This window comes from Elephas maximus, chromosome 16 (genome assembly GCF_024166365.1).
Source record: "Elephas maximus indicus isolate mEleMax1 chromosome 16, mEleMax1 primary haplotype, whole genome shotgun sequence".
NCBI classification, from domain to species: domain Eukaryota; kingdom Metazoa; phylum Chordata; class Mammalia; order Proboscidea; family Elephantidae; genus Elephas; species Elephas maximus.
The window spans coordinates 49,139,274-49,165,322 of NC_064834.1; the positions used below are offsets into that span (position 1 = coordinate 49,139,274).

A 26,049-nucleotide genomic window follows, 5' to 3' on the forward strand; every position below is an offset into this window, starting at 1 on the left:
CTGCTTGGGTAATGTACCTCATCATTTTTGTGAGCATCTTTATGACTGAGGGTTGGTCCCTGGTTATCGGCTGTGTATGTAGTTCAGACTCAGTGGTTTCCCAGTACGAGATCTAACGCAAAGCAGCAGTTCTGGTCAATGTACCTTTCACGTGCTCGCAGAACCTACGGCTCCTGTGAGGACTATACAGCCTATTCTTGGCATCATTCACAAATCCATCGGCCTGTTGTCAGTGTTTCAGATCCTCTTGGAAATTCTGACTTAAAATTGTTTCAGCTCTGGAATTGGTACCTTGGGGGTACAGGGTGAATCCCTGGAGTTTGGGGATCTGGCTGTCCTTTGTAAATTAAACCCTTCAAGTCCACACATGATGGACAGGATTAGTTATCTGTCCAGGCACCGGCGGGAACAGGACGTCTCCCTGGTGAAAGCCGGAAGAGCTGGGTTTGGAAACTCAATCCAGGCACGCCTGCATGTGAAAGAAGCAGGAGCCTAATTAAGTCTCAGAAAAGCTTCTGAACAGCAGGAAAGTGGCTGCAAAGAGTCTAGAAGACACCAGAGAGGAAGGATCTGTCCGGTCTGTGGCACTCGGGGGGAACAGAGGGGGACCCAAAAGGCTGCTAGAACAGCCTCAGCTGTCCCCATGGAGATAAAACTGTCCTACCTCAATGACACTATTATGAACATATCACTTCCACTTACTCAGTTTTTATGCATGCGCAGACCTCCGATTTGATATCCTATACGAGGGGATAGTACGTGCGGAATAGTCACCATGAGTTTATCTTGGGCTCCATGGCAGTTATGTTCCTCCTTACAAATTATCATTTTGACTAGGCCTCTTGTGAGTCTGTTTTTCCTCTCTGAACCTGATCAACCCTGATTTAGACTTGTAAAGTTGGTAGCCAGACCCCAGCCCAGAATGGGGCATGTGGGGCTGTGAGCCACCACATCCTCCGTCCTGCCCTCGTGCTTAATCAGTCCTGTTGTTGTTGTTAGCTGTAATCAAGTTGATACTGACTCATAGCAACCCAAGATGACAGAGTAGTTTTTTTTTCTTGGCGATAATCTTTACAGGAGCAGATCGCCAGGCCTTTCTCCTGTAGAGCTGCTTGGTGGGTTCAAACCACCAACCTTTTGCTTAGCAGCTGAGGGCTTAAAGGTTGCACCACCAGGGCTCCATTAATGACTCATATTTACTGATTATTGACTACAGCCTCAAAATCCTGCCCTAGGCATTTCCACTACCTGTCGAGAGGACTTGGTGTGGGAGGAAAGAACATGCCTCTGCCGCCCTGGCCCTGGCTGACTCCACCAGCCTAACAGCTTGGTAAGTGTGTCTAATGCCCGCAGCTACATTAAGCATAATTTCAGCAAACGGTGAGCCAGCTTACATTGCCTCAAATCAGGGTTATTTTCTGGGGCCCAGTCATCTATCCATGATAATGTATATCAAAAATAGAACAAAGAGTAGTCATCATGTCATTTTCTAAATATTGCTTGGCACCCGATCTGGCATCCAGTGATGACATTAAATTCCTGTGTACAGCAAGAAGCCACATACTGATGGACTCAAACAGCCTTTGTAAATAAACCGCTACGTTTGCCAGGCAGATGTTTATACCAGTTCATCGAATATGTTTATGAAGCATTTATATTGGGGGGATAAAAGCTGTGTGTTATAGTCAAGTGAAAATTTAGACTATAAAGTTGTATTAAAAAACTTAATTTTTTTATTAAAAAAAAAAAAAGGCCCCTCTAGCTGCTAACCAAAAACTTGGCTGTTTGAACCCACCAGCCGCTCAGTGGGAGAAAAGACCTGGCGATATCCTATAAAGATATCAACCTAGGATAGGAAACACTGTGGGGCAGTGTTCCTCTGTCCTGTAGGATCGCTATGAGTCAGAATTGATGCAACAGCACACAACATCAACAGCAACGTAGAAAAAACAGGAATGAAAACTGTGGGCTTAACAGTGAGAACCTAAGTGGAGGAATTCTATTCCTTGCTTTACTTTTCTGTTTTTTTCCAAACGTTCTGAGTCTTTATTACTTTTATGGTGAAATAGAGAATACATTTTAATTTTTAAAGTTACTCTTTGAAGACATAAGCAACCAAGAAAAAGAATGGGGGAAGGACTCCGAGGACTGAAACAGACTTGAACTTCACATTTTCTGACATGTTGCAAACAATACAGAAAAAACATCCTTCCTGGGACTGATCAAACGCAAGTACCGAGGCAGGCTTGCAAATGAGACCCCAGACCCAGAAAGACTGCCACTGCCAGGAATGAAAAGACTGGACAGTCACCACCAACCATGCCACTACCTTCATGAGAAGTTACCTTTGCAGAGAAGGGAAATAGTGAAGGGATTAAAAACAAGCAAACAAAAAAAGCCCCGTTGCCATCAATTCCAAGGCATAGTGACCCTATAGGACAGAATAGAACTGCCCCATAGGGTTTCCAAGGAGCAGCTGGTGGATTCAAACCGCCCACTTTTTGGTTGGCAGCCAAGTTCTTAACCACTGTGCCATGAGGGCTCCAGTGAAGGGATAGGACTGGCTCAACCTGGCCTATCTGTGTCCAGAAGCATAGTATCGGGAGTCATAATTAGATGGCGTTTGCCAGTCTCCAATGTGAGACCACAGAACCGAGTCAATGCTTGACCACTCCCTCAGCTAATGCAATGTTGCTGTCTTGGTGCAGTTAGGTAGGGGATGTCTGTCTCCTGAGAGTGAACATGGACCCCAGGAAAGAAAGTCTGAAAAATCTCAGATTCAGATATTGCCAAAAGCATTATGAAGTTAGAATAGTAAATCAGGATCTTGGTGGAGGTTCTCGACATTCCTCTTTGCCCTGCAACTGAACAAGTCTTGCCCTGACAGATACTCCCAAGATCCTGGCAGTGTGGTGCTCTTGCCCCTTCGCCACTGTGGAAACAAAAACAGCCTTGACTTGCGTAGCAGACGTTTCAAGCACCTGAAGTTTCTGGGGCAGAAGATTAATTCTTGCCTCTGCATCAAGATAAAATCCATTTGAAGTCTACTTCCAAAAGAACATGGAGCTCGGCACATCATTAATACTAGCTCACCTGCCCATCCCATCTGTGAAAGAAAACAAAGCTCCTCGGAAAACACATTCTAATAAGCGGTTGGCTTCAAACTCTTGTGTTTTGTTTTTAAACATCAGTACTGGTTCATTGGCTAATGCCCAGACCCACTTTTACACAAAGCCTCCTAGGGCATGCGGTTGCATATCCTGAGAAGGGGAATAAGAAAGGGCTGGGATTGGCTTAATTTGACCCACCTTGTGTCCAGAAGCATAATAATGGGCATCATAGTTATACCCCCTTTGCAAATAGCCAGCCACCTCTTTGGACCATCTCTTTTCTGCTCCAATTCTAGGCTGTGACCAAGGCATGTACACAGCGCCACCTTTGGGTGAAGTGTGGCACTTCTCAGCTTCCTAGCGCAAAATCATAGGGAGAGAATGTCCAAATTTTGGGGGGCAATGAATCCAGTTAAGACCTGAGCCCCCTTAGAGGATGAGTGGAGCAGTATCATGGGACAGGCTGCCAGAAGGTGCCCAGGGGCTCCTGGAAGCTTTATCAGAGCCTAGAGCATTGCATTGCGCAAATCTGCTGCAAAGGACCTCTTCAAAGTGTTGAAGAGCAAAGACGTCACCCTGAAGACTAAGGTGCGCCTGACCCAAGCCATGGTATTTTCAATCACATCATATGCATGTAAAAGCTGGACAACGAATAAGGAAGACCGAAGAAGAATTGACGCCTTTGAATTGTGGTGTTGGCGAAGAATATTGAATATACCGTGGACTGTCAAAGAACGAACGAATCTGTCTTGGAAGTAGTGCGGCCAGAATGCTCCTTAGAGGCAAGGATGGCGAGACTGCGTCTTACATACTTTGGACATGTTGTCAGGAGGGATCGGTCCCTGGAGAAGGACATCATGCTTGGCAGAATACAGGGTCAGCAGAAAAGAGGAAGACCCTCAACGAGGTGGATTGACACAGTGGCTGCATCAATAAGCTCAAGCATAACAACGATTGTAAGGATGGAGCAGGACCGGGCAGTGTTTTGTTCTGTTGTGCATAGGGTCGCTATGAGTCGGAACCGACTCGACAGCACCTAACAACAACAACAGAGCATTAAACCAGAGTGGACACTATTGGGGGTTGGGGGAGGGTAGGATCTTATCTCAAATGGGGAGGGTTTGAGATAAGAAAAGCTATCAATCGAGTGTTGGGGGACAAAGCACAGTTCCTCATATGGGACAAGGGGTCCTTGCCTCCTGATGTCTGCTGGGAAAGCACACACAACAGGAAATGGGGGCTGACGGTGCAGCTGCCTCAGGAATGCAGGAGATCTGCACCATTGCCTTCTCAGACCAGACCAAAGAGCAGAGCTGGGCCAGGGAACCACATTTGCAACATAACTTGATCCACTGTCTGGGAAAGAGAATGTGAGGAAATAGGATGGTGGATGAATCGGCGCTTGGCACGTGGAGGGCTCGGTAGACATAGACACTGTGTTGGATAAATGAAGGAAGCTGCTGGGAGAGGGACTTGTTGCCTAGGGGCAGCCTGGGGCAGTAAGTACACGGCAGCCTCCTCCTCCTATTATGAGTCCCTGGTGCTCAAGGAGTACCTTCTGCTCCTCCTGGCCTGCCAACTGCCATTACCTGAGTGGGAAATTGTAAAGTGGAGGCAGGGAGGCCTTCTGACACAGGTGGGCACTTCTGGGCAAGTTCTAAAGTCCAGCCTGTGTACACGGCATCACTCTACATACACCCTGGGTTGGTTGCTGGGAGGTGGACAGCAAGGAGTCAAGCCACTGTTGCCAATGACTGAATACTGTTATTGTCACTGGAGGGGGTGGGTGATGAAACATTATCCAGGGACAGTGTGGGCTGGTACAGGTTTATTCTGAGTCTGGTTGTAAATCTCACACCCTAGTCCAGAGCTAGCCGACAGTGACGTGTGGCTACAAGCAGTTGGAGAGGGATGAGCTAGGTAATCCTTGGACTGTCCATCTGTTGCACAAGGCTGCTCTGGGCAGGAAGCACAGTGCCCCATTGGGCCCACTCAGAAGTGCTGAGGCCACACACATCTCTAGACTCCAAGGCAGTTCCCACCTGGAGCTAAAAGCCTGGGCACTGACCTGGGAGCCAAGCCCTGTTCCAACAAGTCATTCTGGCTCCATGCTCTGCCAGTCTCAGGCACCTGGAGCTGATGTCAAGGTAGCGTGGGGCTGAAAAGGGGCCTCGGGCTGGAGCACAGGGCAGCCCGGGAGCCCTGGGGCTTTAGGGCCTGCGGCGATCCTTTCTTCGGAGTTTGTGTCCTGCCTGGGACCCCCGCTGGGCAGCTTTCACCAGGCCTTTGAATTGTCCCTGTAGCTTCACCTTCTTCCTGTAGGGACAAGGAATAGAAGGGTCACACCTCATTGAGAACAAGCAGCCCTTCCCATAATGTCAAAGGATGCCTCACCCCAGCGCCAGCAGAGAGTAGGAGGCGGAGGCACTGCCCACCGGGCAGCATGTGGACCAGGCAGCCACGTGGGCAGCCCCAGCTTCCACACAGTTCCTTCCTGATTTCACCGTTCTGCTTCAGGCACAATCCCCCAGGAAACGTCCTCCCTTCCAGTACCTCCCCAAGTGTATGTACAGAGATGGTGAAAGCTCACGCTATCTGCCCATCCTCCCATCTGAAGGTAACTCTTCTTCAGCAAAGCACATCTGTGATTGAGTTTGGAACATCAATTCCTTGTATTTGTGTAATATTAGTTCCAAAGCACTCCAAAATATGCTATCCCACGTGACCCTCACACCTGCCCCCAAGAGCCCTAGTTATTAATGGCCAAAAGTTGGAAGCAACACTAATTTCCCACTAATAAGGGATTTGTTGTTGGGTGACGTTGAGTCGACTCAAACTCATAGCAACCTCATGTCATAGAGTAAAACTGCCCCATTGTCTTTTTTGGTTATCATCTTTACAGAAGCAGATTTCCAGGTTTATTTCTGGTGGAGCTGCTGGGTGGGTTTGAACTGCCAACCTTGCGGTTAGCAGCCAGGTGCCTAACCATTGCAGAACCAGGGCTCCAATAAGGGGGAATTAGAAAAGCAAATTACACAAAGATATTAGAAATGATGACTGTGTGGAGCACCCAAAACCAAAAACCAAACCCAGTGCCATCGAGTCGATTCCAACTCATAGCGACCCTACAGGACAGAGTAGAACTGCCCCATGAAGTTTCCAAGGAGCACCTGGCAGATCTGAACTGCCGACCCTTTGGTTAGCAGCTGTAGCACTTAACCACTACGCCACCAGGTTTCCGTGTGGAGTACAGATACTGGGAAATGTTTGTTGTTATCAGGTGCCGTTGAGTCAATTCCGACAGGACAGAGCAGAACTACCCCACGGGGTTTCCTAGTCTGTAATTTCTATCAGAACTGATCGCCAGGTCTTTTCTCCCATGCAGCTGTTGGTGCGTTAGAGCTGCCAACCTTTTGTTAAGCAGCTGAGTGCTCAACTACTGCACCACCAGGGCATCTTGAGAAATGTTTATGAGACACAATACCATGCTAAACATGCGGTTCTTGTCATATGTACACACCAACTATATGTAGGTGCATGTTAAAAAGTAAAAATAGAAAACTGGAAGAGACTTGAGCAACTGAGTTGAGAGTTTAGTGAGAACGAGGCCCTCCCTTCCATGGAGTACTGAGCTCCCTACCGCCAGCCTCTAGCCCCAGCACAAAGGCGTACCTGCGGTTGAGCTTGGTTCTGTTGAGGGGGATGTAGGCATAGGGGTCAAGCCGACCTTTCTTCTTCATGTCACCCTTTGCTTTCTGCTCATCCAGAGAAACAGAGTCAGCTAGGAGTGTGGGGTTCCCCTGCTCCCCTGCCCCCCAGTCTCTCCCAACTTGACGGAGCCATTACCCTTCCCTTCATTCTCTGCCATAGGTGGCACCAAAGAGCCCTGGAAGGCCATTCAACAAAAGCCCCCAACTTCAGGTACCAACTAGAGCTCAGCATGCCCCCTCCCCTTCTCCTTCCTCGGTCTGGCTTCACCCACAAAGGTGCCTCTCGAGGACAGTGATGGGCACAGCTGCCCTTACTCTTTCCCAGATGCTCTGCCTGGGCCGCAGGGCCTCTTCCTTGCCCTCCTAGCATTGTGCAGCACCAGGAGATCCCTCTCCCCCACCTTTAGCTCCTACCTTGGCCTTGTATTCAGCCCCGGGTGTGGCTTTCTTGGCCAGAGGGCGATGGATGCCAGAGCCTCCAGCTAGAGGGAGAACAGAGACCTGAGCCAGGCAGAGCCAGGGCAGCCGCCTCCTGCAACCCTGCGACCTGAAGAAGGGACGCGTACCTTCTCTTCAGAGAGTGGCTGGGAACAAGTGGGGAGAGGCACGAACTTGGCTCTGTCTCCTACCAACCAAGAACAAAGACCTTCCTCGAGGAGGGACTGTCCAGAGATTTGACAATTAGCCCACTGGGCTCCTCAGGTCGACCGAGAATCCTGAGAGACCTATCAGTGACCTGCAGAACATACGTATTCTCCACTAACAAAATACCTCACTCTCTTCACAGCTAAACCTCCATTTGTTCTCAGAGAAAGAACATGGGCTTTGAGGTCACACAGATCCAGGTTTAACTCCCAGCTGTGCCACTTAACAGCCCCAACCTCAACTTTGTGGAGCCTCTTAGCCTCATCTGTAAAATGAGGCACTTTAGAGTTTTTCACAGGCTTTCCTACCCCTTGTGTCATTTGTGCTTCCCACCAACACTGAGAGAGAGAAAAACAGGTATGCATCCCACCATACAAATGTGAAAACTGTGGCTTAGAGAGCAGGGTGCCTGCCCAAGGTCATGGTTAGTCACTTCCAGCATGGATCCCCACAGATGTGGATGGAATCCTACAGTGCTGACACAGGAGGACTCTCTAAGATGGTGAAGTAGAGGCTCATAGTGTGACCAGGCCAATGTCACACAGCTAAGCAGCAGCTGGGCACATAGTCCTATGCCCAGGCCTCCTGCCTCCTTGTCTGGTACTTCTCCGGGACCACATCACCTCAGAGCAGAGAAGGTGAGCTGGGCCCCGGCGTGTGAGGCCCCAGAAGGAGGAGCTGTGAGGTTCTCTAGCCAGGTTAGGATGCCAGAGCTCTAAGGACACATCGGTGCTGTGCATCAGGGTGTTCCCATGGAACCCCTGGACCTCCAGATGCACAGCCAAGGTCCTGCAGAGGCTGCCCTGGGAGGGAGGAGGGGAGATGAAGAATAAAGGCCGCCTGTGGCATTGAGCAGCTACTCTGGGGAGAGGTCAGCCTGGAGGCCCAGAGATAAATGCTACGGGAACCTCTCAGCCAGGCCCAATCCCAGCCCTCCCAATTTCACCCTTAAAACAGGCCGAAGTGGCTTCTCCACACCCAGCCTGACTCAGGGCTGGGGCACGCTGCAAGCCTCATGGGAGGCCTGGGTGAGGGGCAGAGGAGAAGGCTCAGGCTCCTCGGAGGGCTGGAGGTTCCATGTATAAATCTAACTCCCATGCTTCTCACTTCTTTGCCCCAGGCCGCCTCTCCCCCAAGCAGTCTTGGGTAATATACCAGCCAGTCTTTGTGGGTGCCAACTGAGTGCAACCAGGTTGTACAACCTCACGGCTCTGCCACCTCTCCAGAACTCCCTGCCTAGTGCAGGAGACAGGGGACAGCATGTCCTGAGAGAGAAGACCGGAAGCCTCACCTTGGTACTGAGGCAGCATCTCCAGCTCCTCGTCATCAGCCTCTTGGCGACGCTTAAGCTTCTGGTATTTTTTCTATACAGAGCCAAACAGGAAATTAGTGAATAAGGGCACATGACCATCCTGGTTAGTGACAACAGTAAAGGCAGCAGTCACCTGCATCGAGCATGAAAGGCCCTCTGCTAATTACAGCTGAAGAAATGAAGGCTCAGAGAGGGCAAACAACTGTCCCAGATCATACAGCTAGGAAGTACAGAGGGGAGGCTCCTGCCAGGTCCTGACTGCAGAGCGGGTATCCACTGCTTAGCCTCTCTGCACCGAACCCACCCCTCACCCTGCCTGGGCACCCCAACCCTCAGCCTGTTGTTGTTAGGTGCCATCGAGTGCTTCAGAGTGACCCAAGCCCCCCGCCCCCAGAGCCATCACATACCCTCCTCCACATATGCACCTACAACCCCTGGCTGCCCGCCATGCACATCCTTTAGGACCCACCGAGCACTCAGGAAGAGGGCAGGTAGAGAGGGAATAGGGGAAAGGTGTGGGGAATGGTAAAAAGAAGGCTTAGGTCTGAGGCCCCTACCCTCCGCTCAGCAGGAATTACTTACACTCCGGACACCCATGTCTTCCATCAGGTCAGCGATCTCCTCGTTCTCACCTGGAAGGTGGGGCCAGAAGGAAGAGAGGCCTGTGAGCATGCAGGGAGCCCTCCAGCTTTCCCAAAGCCCACCCTTTCCTCCAGATGGCTTCATCCTCCTGTTTGCAAACCTCCCACCCACCCCACATGAGCTGGACACTGTGTGGGGACAGAAAAATGTATGAGACTAAGCAGTTGGAGGGAAGACAAACTCAAGCAAAGTCAACCAACAACCAAAAGATGTCAAAACAGCATGTGACTAGGGGCCAAGGACTGAGCAATCTCTGGGCTTGGCAGGAGTTCCCGCGAATAAGGCCTGAAGGCTGGGGAGCCGCAGAAAGGTTACAATGGACTTGAGCTAGGTCTTCAAGAATGGGGAGGGTTTGGAGAAGCAGAAAAAAGAGGAGGGGCATTCTCAGTAGCAGGAATACACAGGCTAGAGGGAACTGAGGAGCCTGGAAAGGTTAAGGGGTGAGAACAGCGCAATGAAGAGACCCGAGGACGAAACTGTAACAGTACATTTACCCCAGCACAGGTACAACTGTGACCCCACTGCACCTGCATGACCACCCTACAAAGCAGGTAGCAGTACTATGCCCTTGTTGGAGGTGTGAAAACTGCGGCACAGAAAGGTTAAATAATTGTCCAAAGTCACAAGTCTGGTAAGTTAGTGGCCAAGATCCACATGCAGGCAGCCTGGCTCCAAAGTCCAAGTAACCCCCACCTGTACGTGCAGAATGGCACGAAGTCGCACAAGTGGCTAGAAATGTGGAGTGGGCTGCCTGGGTGCACTGCCCACCTGAATGCCCCTGGCACTGAGGGTGCTGGGCAGTGATGAGACCACTGGTGAGGAGGCCTCCACGAGTCAGGGCCCAGAGCGTGCAGTGGGAACCAAACAAAAAGGGAAGACAGGTGTTTTCTAGAAGGCCTAGGCTCTTATGATTCAAGGGATGGATACATGGAAACGGAGCGGGAAATGGTAAAGAGAACTCCAAGATATCACACCTGGTAAGTCCTGGACAGTACAAAACAAAGAAATCAGGAAACTGGGAAGGTGTCTTTCTACCTCTACATGACCTTCAGGGCCTCAGAAGAGTTTGCATTTTCAAAAAAGGAAGGAAAGAAGAACAGAACACAGGACAACAGAGTACATCACACATGGTAAGAGGAAGTACTGTTTTGTGAACATTTTGCTTGCATGACACATGCGCTGTTTAAATGGCTGGGTTGCAACATAACAGATTTCTTAGTGTGGTCATAGAAGTTTGAGAAACTCAAGAAGTTTGAGAAAGTCGCCTTAGAAGCTCCTTATATCAGTCTTCACCTTTGTTTCCCCAACAAATGGTCACTGAGTAAATGAATAAATGAATGAAAGAGGAAATGAATGAACAAGTGCAGGCCTGGCCAGGCCAGAAGCAGCGCAGGCCAGGATGGACAGGTGGCCCCACCTTTATTGCCGTCCTCTTCCTCCACCTGGTCGCCATCGTCCCCCTCCCGGATGATCAGCCGGCCGTCGGCGCTCACCTTGAAGCCGTGGTCCTTCCTCTTGCCCCGGCCTGGCCCGGGCTGAGTGGCTGAAGCAGCAAAGTGTGGGGTGAGGAGGTGGAGGGCCCACCCAGCCCACGAACACCCTTATCATGACCAACAAGTCCAATCTGTGTCCTGGGACAGTGTAAAGTGTGTGAGGGTGCCCACTGGCCTGCCACGAAAGCCCCTCATCTGCTTCCCCCAAGAATCTGGCACAAGTCATGCCTGTTCTCAGAGCTGACAGGCCAGCACTCTGCTTACCTAGGACTCGCTGGGCCACCTTGGGGTCTAGGAAGTTGAGGGGCTCGTCCCCACCACCCTCCTTCAGCCATGCTCTGCTCCTCTGTCGTGCCAGCTTCCGCTGCTCCTTGCCCCGGCTCCTTTCCTGTTTCTCGTCATCGTCCTCATCCTCCGAGTCAGCCAGAATCTCCTCGATGCTGAGGACAGAGACGCCCCAAGTCAGAGTGCTCCCAGGAGGGACGGGGTAGGAGGTCACAGGGGAGGAATCTGGTCACCCAGCCTGGCCCCTTCTCTGCAGGGCCCTGCTGGGCACTGCCTGAGCAGGCTCCAGGATGGGGGAGGCCAGGTTGCCATAAGCCCTGCCGTGGGTCTCACCTGTCACCTTTGCCCTGGGTGGGCTCCGCCTCTTCATCTTCCTCCTCCTCCTCCATAGCAGCCTGGTTCAGGTTACGTTGCCTCTTTGCCCGGGCCTCAGCTTTCCGGATGTTTACCAGGACTTTATGGTACTCTTCAGGCAGCAGCCCCTTCACTAGCTCAAATCTGACGGTGGCAAAGAAGGGCAGTGAGGGGCCCTGGCCAGAGAGCAGTACCCAGAGCAAGAGGTCACAGGGGAGGGACCTGTCACCCAGGCTGATCCCTTCTCTGCAGGACCCTGCTGGGACGGAAAACCCCTCCACTCCTCTGCTATTCAGTGCACAGACCCAAACTTGCGCATGAACTTGGTGAACAGGTTCCGAAGCTTCATACGGAAGTGGCGCCGCATGTCGTCTGAAAGTTTCCCAATGGCTTCCATCTGCCAGGCCAAGCACAGGTCTCAGGGGGGCGAGCCTTCTCCCCCACCTGCCCACTCAGTGCCATCCACACTGGGGCCAGGTGGGTGAGCGTTCTCCCCACCCATCCACTCAGTGCCATCCAGACTGGGGCCAGGGGGGTGAGCCTTCCCCCCACCCACCCACTCAGTGCCGACTAGACCCTGGCCAGGGCGGTGAGCCTTCTCCCCCACCCGCCTACTCAGTGCCATCCAAACTGGGGCCAGGGTGGCGAGGCTTCTCCCCCACCCACCCACTCAGTGCTGACCAGACCCGGGCCAGGGCGGTGAGCCTTCTCCCCCACCCACCCACCCACCCACTCAGTGGTGTCCAAACCGGGGCCAGGGCGGCGAGCCTTCTCCCCCACCTACCCACTCAGTGCCCACCAGAGCCGGGCCAGGCCGGTGAGCCTTCTCCCCGACCCGCCCACTCAGTGCCATCCAAACTGGGGCCAGGGTGGCGAGCCTTCTCCCCCACCCACCCACTCAGTGCTGACCACACCATCGTCAGGAGGGTGAGCCTTCTCCCCCACCTGCCCACTCAGTGCCGACCACACCTGGGTCAGGGCAATCGGGCCCTGCTCCTGGCCCACCCCTCAGTGCAATCACCCTTCCATAACCTGGGCAGCACCCCATCTTCCCCCTAAACCCTCCTTCATGACACAACCCTCCACCACCCCACCAAGATTACAGCTTCAGGATCGTTTGAAGAGTCTTTACATGCATGATCTCACTGGATCAAGAACAACCCAACGAGGCAGATGCCATTCTCATCCCCAGATTACAGATGAGGAAACTGAGGCACAGAGGGATAAGTGGCCACTACGTGGCCCCAGTGGCAGAGGCAGGAGTCTAGGCCAGGTCACGCCCAGCTTCCTCCTTCTCGGTTCCATGCTTCCCTTCTATTACACTGCCTTATTCTCTGGTTGGCTGCTCTCAAACCTTCATCCTGCCTGGTCTGGGTCATCTGTAACAGATCTTGTTATTTGCAGTGTCTCTCAGTGGGGTTGGGGGATAGGGCTTCTCTCTCCTATTCTTGAAGGGCTCTTTATCAATTCTACCATCCCCACTGCAGATCACGGCTCTGACCTGTCTTTGGTTCCCAGTTAGGCTGCAGGCTCTGGGGGGCAGGGGCAGGCTATCCTGACTCTCACCTGCTGCTTCCTGCCGTGACCTAGGGCCAGCCTCAAAGAGATATGCAAGAGGGACCTGGAGGTCTGATGGGACTCAGTCCAGCTGGAAATGGGTAACTGAGGGTTTGGAGGGTAGTCTCAGCTTGCTGAGAGCATGATGCCCCTGGGCCAGGCTCCCCTTGGGTAGGAGGGGGCCATGGACCTAATACCAAAGGGCTCTTCTGACCTTTCTGTAGCCCAAGCAGGGGGTGTCCGGAGGAGCCTCCTCGAACCAGGAAGGTCAAAAGGCAAGACGCAAAAAAAAAGGCAAGAAGGGGGTCCCTGCAGAAGAAGAGCCCTGAGCCTTGGGTTCTGGTCCCAGCACTGCTTCTGACCAGCAGTGACCTAAGGGACTCCCTGCCTCTGTGGGCCTCTGCTCCCCATCTGCAAAACAAGGGTTGGCCCTGCTCACTAGTCTTTGGTTCCCTGGAGGGGCCATGGGGGTAGTGAGAGGCAGCCTGGGCATCGCACCCCACCTCACCTTACCAGCACCCCTTCCAGGGCTTCCGTACCACCTTCTGTTGCACAAAGTAGTCTGTGGCTAAAAAACTGAAAATGTTGGGACTTGCTGGGCTGGCAGCCAGGAGGCTGTCTGGCCACTGAGAGGAGGGGACACTCACCACCAGCTGCACATGCTTGGCCAGGTGTGCTACATCCATGATGACCACCACCACCTTGATGAAGCCCAGCGCAGATTTGACGACATCGCGGGTGCGAGAGGCCAGGAGCAGGCACACATTCTTCAGCAACTGCTCCACCATGCTGGTTCCCATCAGGCCTAGGGTGGAAAGAAGGCCACTGTCAGAGCCGCCACCCAGACCAACACCCCCTCTTGGGAAGTAGCAGCTATCACCTCCCCCTGCCAGGCCAAACAGTAGGAGCTAACATTCTGGGGACTTCCCACATCCTTAGCACAGTTCTTATCACTTCCCATGGGGTAGCTCCTTTCGTCCTTTAACCACCTTATGAGGTAGGTGCCATTTTTCTCCCCCATTTTAGAGATAAGAAATGGAGGTTCTAAGAAAATATTCCATTTTCTATATATACTTGTATGCGTACATATGTGTATGTATACACATTTTTATAATTAGAAAAAAAAGAAAAACTTGCTCACTGTCTCACACCATTGGTGAGAGGCAAAACCAGGACTAAAATCCAGGCATCCGACTTAGTTAGCCTATGGTCCTGATGTAGGAGGCAGGGCAGCTAACCTGCATGGCTGCTTTGCACAGTGGGGCTGAAGGGTGTGCCTCAACCTGGCCAGAAAGGGCAGGAAGACAGAGACTATAGGAAGCAGATAGCCTTGGGTCCAGCTCTTCTTCCTGCTTCCTGTGGCCTTTTCCCAGTCTGGAGGTTATCCTGTCCTGACCTTTCAGGCCGTTTCCTACCCTGAGGGTTTCCCAGGCCTTCAAGGAAGGAAGCATTTACCTTTAAACTCAAAAAGGAGGTGAGTCAGGGCCAGGATGCTGCAGCTGACCATGGTCACAGCGCCCACAAGACCAGGGTAGATCAGGACAAGGTAGCGCTGCAGGGCCTCTGGGGGGCAGAGACCAGGACGGTGTCACATCAGAACAAAGCTCACCCGCACGCGCCATCCTGGGCCCCCCCAGGAGGGGATCCTGGGCCACAGAGGAGCAGCCTTCCCAACTCCAGGACCAGGGAGCTCGCCCCACTTTTTCTCTTTGACCAGTGACTCTGAGGGGTGCTTACCCCCGCCTGGCCAAGAACAGACCTTCCTCCCTCAGCCCCAATCACTTGGGCCTCACCTTCCTGATTCGAGCCAAACCGAAGGAAGGCACGGCCCATCTCCACCAGCAGGGCGAAGGCGTTCTTCCGGGCCCCCACTGACACCTCCTTGGTGCACAGGATCACCTGGCCCAGATAGCCTGTGAGCATACCTCCCAGAACCCACCCACTCCGGGCCTGCTGTCCAAGGCAGAACAGGGCCAGGTAAGGGTACCCATGGTTCCAGCGCAGAGAATCAATCCCCTCTCCACCCCCTGTCCTGCCCTCCCCTGGCCCTCAGGAGCCACACTCCAGGGAAAGCCCAAAACACACCAATACTCCCTCCTGCGCCCCTCACCTCTGGAACAAGGGCAGCAATGAACTCCTCATGCTCCGCCGAGAGTTTCCTCACAATGTGTATCAGGCACTTCAAACGGGGCTGCGGGGCAGGGCGACAACAGTCAGGACCCCTCCGTGCCAACCCCCCATGGCTCCTCTCCTGGCGTTGCCTGCCCTCCCTCCCTGGGCAGAGCAGGCTGCCCAGAGCCCCACCCTCTTGGCTGGCGAGGACGTGCTCCGCAGAGAGTCCAAAAGGGTCTTCTTCAGGTCGTCCAGGTGGCTCTGCACGAAGCGGGCCCCAGGGCCCTGGGGGCTGGCACACACTTCCTCCAGCACGCGGTAAGCCTTCTTCTGCACCCCGTGCGCCTTGCTCTGGGAGGTAGCACAGCAGTCAGGGGTGGGTAGGGAGGGGGCAGGGACAGCACCATCCACCCCCACTCCGTTCACTAACATTTACAGAAACATTTTCTGAGCATCCACCATGACTGTGGCCAGCCCTGGAGGGGATTCAGAGAAGAATCTGGCCCTGCCCTCCCAGGGCTCACGAGTCTGATGAGGCCAGCGGAACATGGACAGAGAAACTAACTCCTGTTCCAGGCACTGGGGGCACTGCAGCGAGTGAGCCCTGCATGGCCTCCAAGCACTGCACTCGCCCACTCCAAGCAGCACACACCCAGCAGCATGAATGCCCTGGGCCTGGAACGCACAGGGCCTTTGCACCTGCTCTTTCCAGCTGGAGCACTCTTCTCACCCCTCCTTCGCCTGGCTGACTTCCTACTGTTTCAATGTAGCTCTTACCCCCAGGTGCCTTTCCTGAGGTTAGGTAGCCCCGTCCTGGACTTGTGGGTTCGCCTGCATGGTCCCCCCAGAGCACTTCTCATGCTGTTTGGTAACTGATTATTAATCAGCCTCAGGGTGAAGGCTTTCAGGAGACCCCCACGGAGCTGTGCTTGCATAGTGGTTGGCTGCAGTGGGCAGGGCGAGCATTTCAAGCAGAGGGCCTAGCATGTGGAAAGGCACAGAGGGGCCTGCTATATCTGAGACTCTTAAAAGCAGCCTAATGCGGCAGGAGTGGCAGAGGAGGGTAAAGATCAGGCCAGTCTTGGATGGGCCTAGTCAGAGAGCCCACCAAAGGAGCCTGGCTTCCGTTCTACATAAGAAGCCTTTGCAGGTGAGGCCTGAGCTCAGCTATGTAGTTCAGTCGCCCCGGCACCTACGTGATAGACAGGCCAGACAGGTGCAGGGAGAAGCCACTCCAGAAAGCAGACAGGGGCCTGGTCTGGGGCAACAGCAGGGGATGAAGATGAGAAGGCAGGCCCCACCTTCCCAGGAAGCCCCATCTCCCTCCAGGGGTGGTCACTGGGACTCTGGGCCTCCCAGCTCACCTCTAGGTAGGGCTGGATGGTGGAATACAGCTTGCTGATTGCAGCTTCATCAGCATGAGGAGCCAAGGCCACGACCAGGTCCAGGACAGACAATCTGCTCAGGGGCAGGAGACAAGGAACGGGTTGTAGGGCGCTGGAGAAGGGCAGAGACTGTCAGTGGTCTCCAGTCTTCTGGTAAGGGGGTGGTCGAAGTCAGCATGAGGAGGACAAGAGGCCCCTAAGAAGCCTGTGAACGATAATGCCAGCTGGTACTAACTGAGCAATTATAATGTACCACGCGCTGCTCAAGGTGCTTTATAAGTTGTTTCAATTCTCACAGCAACCCTGTAAGTCAGGTACAGCTATCATGCCCATGTTACAAATGAAGACACAGAGGCAGAGTGGGTAAGTAACTTGTCCAAGATCACACAGCCAGTAAGTGGTGGAGCTGGGATTTGAACCTGGGCACCATGTCTCCAGGGTCCTCATTCCTCCCCAGTAGGCTATATGCCTCTCCAGGAGAAAGAAGTCAGTCAAGCCTCATGGTAGAGCTGTAACATTCAATATCTCAAGACTTTCCCAAATAATTCCAGAAAAAAGCCACAGGGCTTCTGCCAGGCACACCTCTAGCCCCCTGGGCTGCCCCAACTCAAGTGGGGAAGCTTGGAGCACGTTACCTGGTGAAGTCAGAGCTGGCAGGGTCGAGCACCTTCTCACTGGCTTTTTCCAGGAAACCATTCACCAACTGGCAACCCCAAGGGGATGAGAAGGAAGGGGTGTTGGGGAAGAGAGATACACAGAGAAGCAGCAGCAGGTCCCAGAGTTGTCTGACCCTTCCCTGCCATTGATACTTAGAAGCCGCCAGCCCAGCCCAAGCCACGACCACTGGTATCTGGTCTCCTGTCCTCCATGTGGCAGAAACTCAAAACGAGCCCCGGTGGTTTTCCAACATGCCTAACCCAACACTCGCCCACCTGAGAGCATTCCTCCACCCCTCCACCAGCTCACCTGAGGCTCGGTTATGGTGAGGTAAGTTTTGATGGTTTCAAGCACGGCCCGGCGAGGGGCTGGGGTGTCCCCAGTGGCAACAGGTTGCCCGTACAGGTTAAAGAGGATTGGCAGAAAGTTCTTGGCAAAGCGGCTCACTTCGGCTCGGTCAGCCTCTGGCAGAAGGACCACAGTTTGCATGAAAGGGGCTGGAGCTGTCCCCGCCAAAGGTCACCAGGCTGCAGCCTATGGGCATCTTTTTGAGGAACCCTGTGGCAGGGCCTGGGGGCCCTGGTTTTATGCTTCCCACTGACAGGAGAGGCTGAGGTCAGGGCACAGAGAACGAGGTGCCACAGTGGTCTACGCTCCTCCACGGCTCCTGTCCTGGGGCCAGCACTCTGCTAGCCGCACAATAAAGCCTTCAACGTCACGGAATAAATCCACAGCAACTGTCAGTACACTGGGAGCAAAGAAGAGAGCCGGGGCAGTTTTCAGCCCCCTACTAACTCCTCGAGTCCTTGCAAAGGATGAAATCAAGAGGCTAATTTCTTTGGCTCTGCCTAGCAGTGACCAGTGGTATTTTTAAATACCAGGCCAGGAGGTGGAGGGCAGGGGCACCCATGTCATCCCAGTCACCTGCCCTCTCACCCCGAGCCCACACGTACCTGCCTCACAGCCCTTGGTGATGAGGGTACGCAGGGCCTGGCACACCGTGACCCTCAGGTCTGGACGCTCACTGATGGCCGTGCCCAGCGTCCGTGCCAGCCCTTTGAAGGAGGTGGCCACATCTGTGGGCCTCGTGCAGAACCCAGGCAGGAGGGTCCAGATCTGGGGAGGAAGGTGATGGTTAAGGACAGTGACACCTAGCAGCCCGTGCCCTGTTCTACCCACCCATGCTGCCCCCACCCCAGCTCCATACCTGCCACTGGAGCGTGTCGTAGATCTTGGACTCCACTGTGCTGCCCACCTGGGCCAGCTCCATTGCTGGAGTGTGAGACAAGGACATAGTGTAACCCAGGGCACCCACCTGGCCAATGGCGTCATTTTACCAAAACCAAAAGTCTGGTGACGAGGGTTGAATTATCAGTGATTTCCTTCTCCCCATAAATAAAAACATAGTTCTTGTCCATTATAGGAAATAAACCAGACCTAGATCAAACAGAGAGCCAAGACCTCCCCAGAATCTTACTCTGCAGAGATAGCCACTGTCTCCTCTGACTTTATTAAGTCTCTGAACACACTCACGTGTATTAAAACATAAACAGGACTGTACAATACATATATCGGTCCGTAACTGTGATTTACTTGATGATAAACAGAAGTTGGTAGCGTTTATCAAACAGTTTCTACGTGCCAGGCTATGTAACGTGCACTTTCTATGCATCATTTAATTCTCGCAACATCACAATTTTCCTCCTCGCTTTACAGGTGTGCAGACCCCGAGGCGTTAAATAACTTGCCCAAAGTCACCACACCGTGGAGTGGCTGAGCTGGGATTTGAATCCTGTTGGTTCAGCTCACCATCTGCTACACACATCCATGCCCCCTCACGGCCTCTTTCTTTCTTTATAATGACTACATCATATTCCACAGGGGGCTTTATCTTAACTAACTTAACCGGTACCCACTGAGGGACGTCATGTAGATTGCCTCGGAACTTCTGCTAGTATAAACCACAGGGAACATCTTTCCACACATATGAATCTGTGTGTGCTTGTCTATTCCCTTAGGCCAGACACCTACATGCAGTATTGCTAAGTCAAAGTGCGTGTACAACCGTGAACTTAAGAAAATTTCCAGCGGCGTACTGCTAACGTTAATGACACACATTGGGGGCTGTATTTTCTTGGACGGGCAGGCACATACTTCTTTTGTAACCAGAAGAAAGTGTTATTTTTTAAATACCAGAAAAAAAAAATTTATGAATACGTAAAGTTACTAATATAAAAAGCATAATTCCAATTTAATAAAAAGATACTATTTTTACAAATAGGAAAAAAATGGAAAAGGAAATGCTTTAAAATTTTAGTAATAATTATCTCTGGTGGGGGGGAACTGAGTGGTTTTTAGTTTCTATTTTAAATGCTTCCTGTATATTCTCCCAAAACATGCATATTCGACAAAATACTGCTTGAAGTAAGAATGGCACTACTGCCATTTTGGGCCAGATAAATGTGGTGGCTGTCCCGTACTTTATAGGCTATTAACTGTGACAACCAAGAATGTCTCTAGCTTTTGCCAAATGTCCCCTCGGGGGCAAAATCACCTCCACCGAGAATCACTGCCCTAGACCAGGGGTTGACAAACTCTGTCAAGAGTCTATATTGTAGGCTTTGCAGGCCATATGGTTTCTGCTGCAACTACTCATCTCTGTCATTGTAGGGTGACAGAGCCACAGACAATATGTAAAATACGTGTCTGTCTTGCAATAAAACTTTATTTACAGCAACAGGCAGCAGGTAGGATATGGCCTGCAGGCCATAGTTTACCCTAGACCCTCAACATCTAATGAAAACAAGAACTCCTGGAGCCATTGCCTGGCCAGGAAAGGTGCCACTGCCCCTCTGCCTTTCCCTCATGTAGGTCTGAGTCTGCTAACACAGGACACAAGTAAACGAGAGGGTGCACAGAGGGATCAAGAATATGGGATATGAGAAACTATGCCTCAAAAGGAGATGAGGGACCAAGGACAACTAGCCTGAAGAAAGGGCATCTCAGAGAGGGCAATAACCACCTTTAAAAACTTAAGAATCCCCATTGTTATTGTTTAAGATAGATACGAACACGTGTGTGTGTGTGTATATATATATGTATTTATAAACAAACATATTACAAAATTTCTTTAAAAATCTGCTCCAAGGGAAGAAGAGGCAGACCTATTCTTTGGGATCCAAGGAGAAAGACAGCCCTAAGGTGGAGGCTCCCTACTGGAGGAGGGGAAGGGTCTGTATCAGGTTCTGGCCATGCCTCAGAAGGCTGGGCGTGAGCCCCGAGGCAGACATTCGAGCCCTGGCTACTAACCGCTGGCAGGGGGATGCTGCTGAATGCCATGAGGGCTTGAGGGTGCTGGGCTAGGACCCCTCCCAGCTGAGGCTCCAGGACTGTGGTTAGCCCTGGGCGGCACACAGGTGAAGGCCCCTTACCTTTGCTTTTCAGGGTGTTCGCCAGGGGCAAGAAGTAGGTGGTGAAGAAACCAAGTCGAGTTTCCTGGACATGGTCCCGGATGACAGGCAGCAGCCAGCTCCGTGGGAAATCCAGAGTCTCTCTGGGAAGTGGGAGGGAAGGACCAGGGAGGCAGAGGTGACAACCTGGCTGCTGAGCCAAGGAACAGCCTCTCCTCTGGCCTCTCCTGCTGACCCTGCCCAGCACACAGACCTCAGTAGGAGGAGTGGACACCTGTCCCTGGGAGCAAACAGATTGTCTGACTTTCCTGGTTCATAAGGAAGCCAACTAGGGCCACACTTACTCAGAGCCATCGATTTCCAAAGGCACAGCCTGCAACACCACCTCAGGTCCCATGCTGGTCACCGCAGCCCCCACTGCCTGGTCCAGTGCTGCCGTGTGGGGGAAGTGGGGGGATAGGCGCAGGTCACACAGGGACTGTAGGCACTGGAGCAGAGAGGCGAGATCACACGTCAGGGCAGCTCCTCGAGCAAGGACAGTGGCTAAGCCAAGCCTCCAAAAGGATGAGGTCTGGATCGTGGGCCAGGTTAATGCTAACCCAGAGTCACAAACTGACAGCAAATTCACCCCACTGATGTTTGATCCCTCACCCCCAGAATTTAAAAAACTCTATACTCACTAGTGATACGTAACAATCAGGAGATTTTACATACAAACCTAGACTTCTAGCTTATCTTGAAAAACGGGAATCCACAAAGGCAAGGATGGCCCATGCTGCTGGCACGGTGAAAATTAGCAAAACTAGCAAGCACTGAGAAGCTGGCCTCAGGGCAGGGACACAGCTGTGCCCTCTGGCTCACAACAGCCCCACCCCCACCTGCCAGTCTCACTTCTTACAGACCCACCTGACCTGTAGGAAGCTGAGTTGGCCACATTAATTACCCACGACACTGACCAGGCCGCTCAGGAAGCTCTACCTTCCCAGGGTTGCCCCTTTCTCCAAGCAGCAATGAGAGCCAGTAAGGAAAGCCCCATGAGGCTAGGTGTTCCAGCAATGGATGGGGGGGTCTATGCCTGTCCTCTAGTCTGGGTCTGCTCAGGATCCCTGCACTGTAGTGGCCTCCCTGAGACCTGTTGTTGTTGTTGGGTGCCACTGAGACAATTTCAGCTCATAGTGATGCCGTGTGACAGAGTAGAACTGCCCCATAGGGTTTTCTAGGCTGTAATCTTTACGGAAGCGGATTGCCAGGTCCTTCTCCTGCAGAGCTGCTGGGTGGGTTTGAATTGTCAACCTTCGGTTAGCAGCTGAGCGCTTAGCCATTGCGTCACCAGCGCTGCTTAGGCTAGAACCTGAGGCAGCTTAAAAACCAACAACAGTGCTAACTCATTACGGAACATTCAGACAATTACAAACGAAAAGTTGACAGGGTCGGAGTGGGGGAGAATCACACTGGTTCCCTGAGAGTTTCAAAACCATCCACCCCAGCTAAGACCAGCAGGCAGGTGGGGGTGGGAGAGGCTTCTGCCTCCTCCCCTTCCTTTTCTTCCCACTTTAGTCCATTTACCTTCCTGGGCACTCTGTGCTCTGCTGGGGGGCAGGGGATAGGCTACAGATATAACAAAAGACATGCCCCCACCTTCCAGGAGCCCACAGCCCAGTACTTAGGGGACCCAAACCCCAGACACAGCCCAAATACCATGTTGCCCCCCGGCCCCAAGCTCGCCTCACCTTCTTCATCACAGGGTGGGCCTGCCGCCCACATGCCTCGAAGAAAACACACAGCAGCTGCAACACGGAGCTCCATGCCGCGTGGAATTTGTATGTCAGGCCTTCCTCCACTGCCCTGTCAAGGGAGCAGGCACGATCAAGGCCACGTTCACGCCCACCCCAGGCCCCAACCAAGAAAAGGTGATGGCTGGCATCATAAGCTCTAGACCCCCAGCTGGTCAGTAAGGGTGGGGCCGTAGGAAAGGCAAAGAACTAACATTTATGAAACATCCACACTGCTCCAGACACTCTGCTAAGACTTTAATTTATGTGATCCTAGTCCTTAAAAAACCTGTGAGGTAGAGTACTTGTCTCATCTTCAGATAGGGAAACTGAGGCTCAGAGAGTATAAGTAACCTGCCAGGATCACTCTGCTGGTAGCCAAACTAGGACTCCAGAGCCCATTTTTTGCCCACTGTGCCCTGTTCTCTAGGACTGACCATGGCAGAAGGGCAGGTAAGCACAGGGTGGTCTGGGCAGAGGGGAAAGCTGCCGCAGGAAGGAGGGCTAGCCCAGCCTCCAGTCCCTTTCAGCCTGTGCACCCCTTCGTCTGCTTCATCCTCCAAAGAAGTCGAGCCCCTGGAGGACTTAGGCTTAGTCTGGGGAAAGGGGTGGAGTTGGGAGGGGTGGTGGTGGTGGTAATTCTATTCCTTGAGTTTTCCTGAAACTTCTTCCCAGACGAATCCCCAGGAAATAGGCCTATTTCTCATAAGGGATGGTAACCAACGTGTCATACTTGGAGCTGAGCAGAGACCAGATCCAGAGGGGACACCAAGGTTTCCAGCCCCTTCCTAGGAACGCTCAGGTACGCCTGGCTGCAATTCCTCCCAGCAGGGCAGGTGGGTGGCGGCTGTGTCAGTGAAGGGGGTAAAGGGGGTGAAGGGCTCTCTCGCAAGTGTGGAGTGCAGCACAGCACAAGAGGGGCTCTGTGGTCAGGCTGCCGCTTACTCATTGGGTGAGCCTCTGTGTCCTCAACTGTGAAATGGGGTTAGTACCTAAAACCTAAGAAACCCTGGTGGCACAATGGTAAAGCACTCAACTGCTAACTGAAAGGTCAGCAGTTCAAACCCACTAGCAGCTATGCAAGAAGACTTGGAAATTTACTTCTATAAGGATTACTGCCTAGAAAACTCTATGGGGTAATTCTACCCTGTCCTATAGGGTTGCTGTGAGCTGGAACTGACTTGGCAGCACATGGCAATTACCACCTAACTCCCAGAACCATAAGGATCTCTAGTAGCAGCAGTAGTAATAAAAGCTTATATTTACTGAGTACTTAACTATGTGCCAGGTACTGCTCTGACAATCTGACATGTATGACCTCATTTAATCCTCACAACCTACAAGGTAGAGAGCAAGGAGGAAACTGAGGCAAACAGAGGCAGAACTTGCCCCAGATGACTGGGGTTGCAGTCAGCAGAGCCTGCGCCACACTGTGCCACTCCTCGTGCCGGACAGGCGCCTGGAACGTGATGGCCACTCTAGTGGAGGCTCAGTAAACACAACCTGAAATACCATGAAGCACCTGGAACTCTGTGTGTGGCCCACAGGAAGGGACACACAGGGTACTTGTCAGTATAACGGACTCTCCACCCAGCACACCTTAGGCCCTGCTAACATGGATGCCACATTCTCACCTGAACATCTTTGCAATATATTGGGCAGGCCCTGGGGCTGCGGAGGTCACGGAGCCAATGCTGGCCATGTGAGGAGCAACACATTCCTTCAGAATCTCCTGCAAAAAGAGGCCACAGGCTGGCTGGGCCCAGGCAGCCCCCCAGTGCCACTCACCCCTCCCAGGGAACTCCTTCCTGAAACTTCTAGAAAGCTCATTTCCCACCCCAAGGGCCTCCTGCCGGCTCTGGAAGGCAGGGCAGCGGTGGGTCCTCTTGCGTTCTCTGCTCCCTCAGCTGAAGTGTCTCTGGGGAAGCTGGGAAGTGGGGTACCTTGAGGCTCTGGGTGGCTGCAGCCACCACCTGTGAGTGCGGAGACAGGAGGCAGGTCATTGCAGTTCCAAAAAAGCGAGCGAGGTGGCCCAGCCCCAGGTCCCGCTGCAACCTGCCAAGACAAAGGGCTTCTGTGTGGTCTGGTCCTAGGCCTTGGGGGCCTGAGACACTGGGCTCAACTATTCAGATGGCCCAGGCCTGACAATAATCACTGATCTGCAAGGCTCTGCAGGGCCCTGACTGCGGGCAAGCTGAAAAAAACAAAATGTACTGTTGCGCCAGTAATAACTAAAAAAAAAAAAAAATTCCAACACATAATCAGGGTATACAATGAAGAGCGTGCCTTCCCTAACAGAGCCTTCTCCTGGACTGTCTTCAGACCCACTTTCCAGGGGAAATTATGGTTAAGTTTCTCAAACAGTCCTCCAAAATCTTTATGCATATACAAACATATAATAATGACAGCTAACATTTATATGGCATTTGTTGCATACCACACTGATACAACACTCACTAATTCACTGGAACCTTGCAATAACCAGTGAGACAAGTCCTATTACCACCTCCACTTTGTAGATGAGGAAACAAGCACAGAGACATCAAGTAACTTGCCCAAGGCCACCGGGTCAGGATTCACACCCTGAGGCTCCGGAGTGTGCCAATAATCACACCCACTGTGCTGTTCTGCGCCTTGCTTTTCTCATTCCATCTTGGAGACTTGCCACATAGCATGCACACATCCACACTAAGTACTTCACTGTCTGGAAGGACTGGCATTTATTTAACCAGTCCCCTCCTGTGGGACATGTAGGTTGTTTCTGTTGTTGTTAGATGCCGTCAAGCCTGTTCCGATTCAGTGACCCCATGTACAACAGAACGAAACACTGCCCAGTCCTGCACCATCCTCCCAACCGTTGTTATGCTTGAGCCCATTGTTGCAGCCACTGTGTCTACCATTACCCACAGTGCTGAAGCAAACACCCTAGGGCATGGAAGGTGGACACTGTGGGAGTGCTCCTGAAGGATGAACCCTGAGAAGTGGAGAATGAGGCCATCTGGCCATTTTCTGGCACCTCTAGGTGAAAGGCAGCTTGGTGTAAGAAGACAAATGTGGGCCCCATAAACCTGGGCTAGAGACCCAGCTTTGCTCCTGAGTACCTGCATAACTACTTAACTTGTAGAACCTCAGTTTCTTTTTTATAAAATGAGCTAATAAGACCTTCCTTAGGAACTCTGGTGGCACAACAATTAAGCACTCATCTGCTAAAGCTGCTAACTGAAAGACTGGCAGTTCAAACCGACCCAGCAGCTCCATGGGCCAAAGACCTGGTGATCTGCTCCTGTAAAGATTACAGCCTAGAAAACCTTATGGGGCAGTTCTACTCTTTCAAATGAGGATGCTATGAGTCAAAATCAACTTAATGGCACCTAACGACAAGACCTTCCTCATAAGGTTGCTGTGATTAATGAGAATAAACAACAGACATGAAGCACTTAACACAGTGCCTGGTCCAGAGCAGGCCGCTGAGTCCCCTGAGGGGACAAAAGAATCACAACTTAGTGGAGCCAGAGGGGCCTTCAAGACCCTCCATGCAAACGTTCGGATAGGAAAGCAATCAGACCTGGCTAAAATGGGAGGTATCACCCTGCCCCATGCCTCAT

The 26,049-nt window shown here is 52.4% G+C and overlaps 1 protein-coding gene across 2 annotated transcripts in view; it reads right to left on the bottom strand.

The window, feature by feature from the left end:
- Nucleotides 1-4,923: 4,923 nt before the first annotated feature.
- RRP12 (ribosomal RNA processing 12 homolog) overlaps nt 4,924-26,049 on the bottom strand; it is a 42,090-nt gene continuing 20,964 nt past the window's right edge. For both annotated transcript variants that reach the window (XM_049855968.1, XM_049855967.1), the window contains exons 12-35: nt 24,388-24,499; nt 24,079-24,176; nt 22,403-22,517; nt 21,017-21,159; nt 20,694-20,815; nt 18,470-18,534; nt 18,216-18,378; nt 17,572-17,726; nt 17,241-17,308; nt 16,585-16,678; nt 15,413-15,571; nt 15,219-15,299; nt 14,902-15,007; nt 14,564-14,671; nt 13,756-13,913; nt 11,857-11,948; nt 11,531-11,695; nt 11,177-11,352; nt 10,837-10,962; nt 9,360-9,409; nt 8,757-8,829; nt 7,235-7,302; nt 6,783-6,865; nt 4,924-5,426 (exon numbers count right to left, since the gene is read on the bottom strand). In XM_049855968.1, coding sequence (XP_049711925.1) covers nt 5,321-5,426; nt 6,783-6,865; nt 7,235-7,302; nt 8,757-8,829; nt 9,360-9,409; nt 10,837-10,962; nt 11,177-11,352; nt 11,531-11,695; nt 11,857-11,948; nt 13,756-13,913; nt 14,564-14,671; nt 14,902-15,007; nt 15,219-15,299; nt 15,413-15,571; nt 16,585-16,678; nt 17,241-17,308; nt 17,572-17,726; nt 18,216-18,378; nt 18,470-18,534; nt 20,694-20,815; nt 21,017-21,159; nt 22,403-22,517; nt 24,079-24,176; nt 24,388-24,499 — 2,686 coding nt within the window. In that variant the 3' untranslated portion in view covers nt 4,924-5,320. The remainder of the gene's footprint in view (nt 5,427-6,782; nt 6,866-7,234; nt 7,303-8,756; nt 8,830-9,359; nt 9,410-10,836; nt 10,963-11,176; nt 11,353-11,530; nt 11,696-11,856; nt 11,949-13,755; nt 13,914-14,563; nt 14,672-14,901; nt 15,008-15,218; nt 15,300-15,412; nt 15,572-16,584; nt 16,679-17,240; nt 17,309-17,571; nt 17,727-18,215; nt 18,379-18,469; nt 18,535-20,693; nt 20,816-21,016; nt 21,160-22,402; nt 22,518-24,078; nt 24,177-24,387; nt 24,500-26,049) is intronic.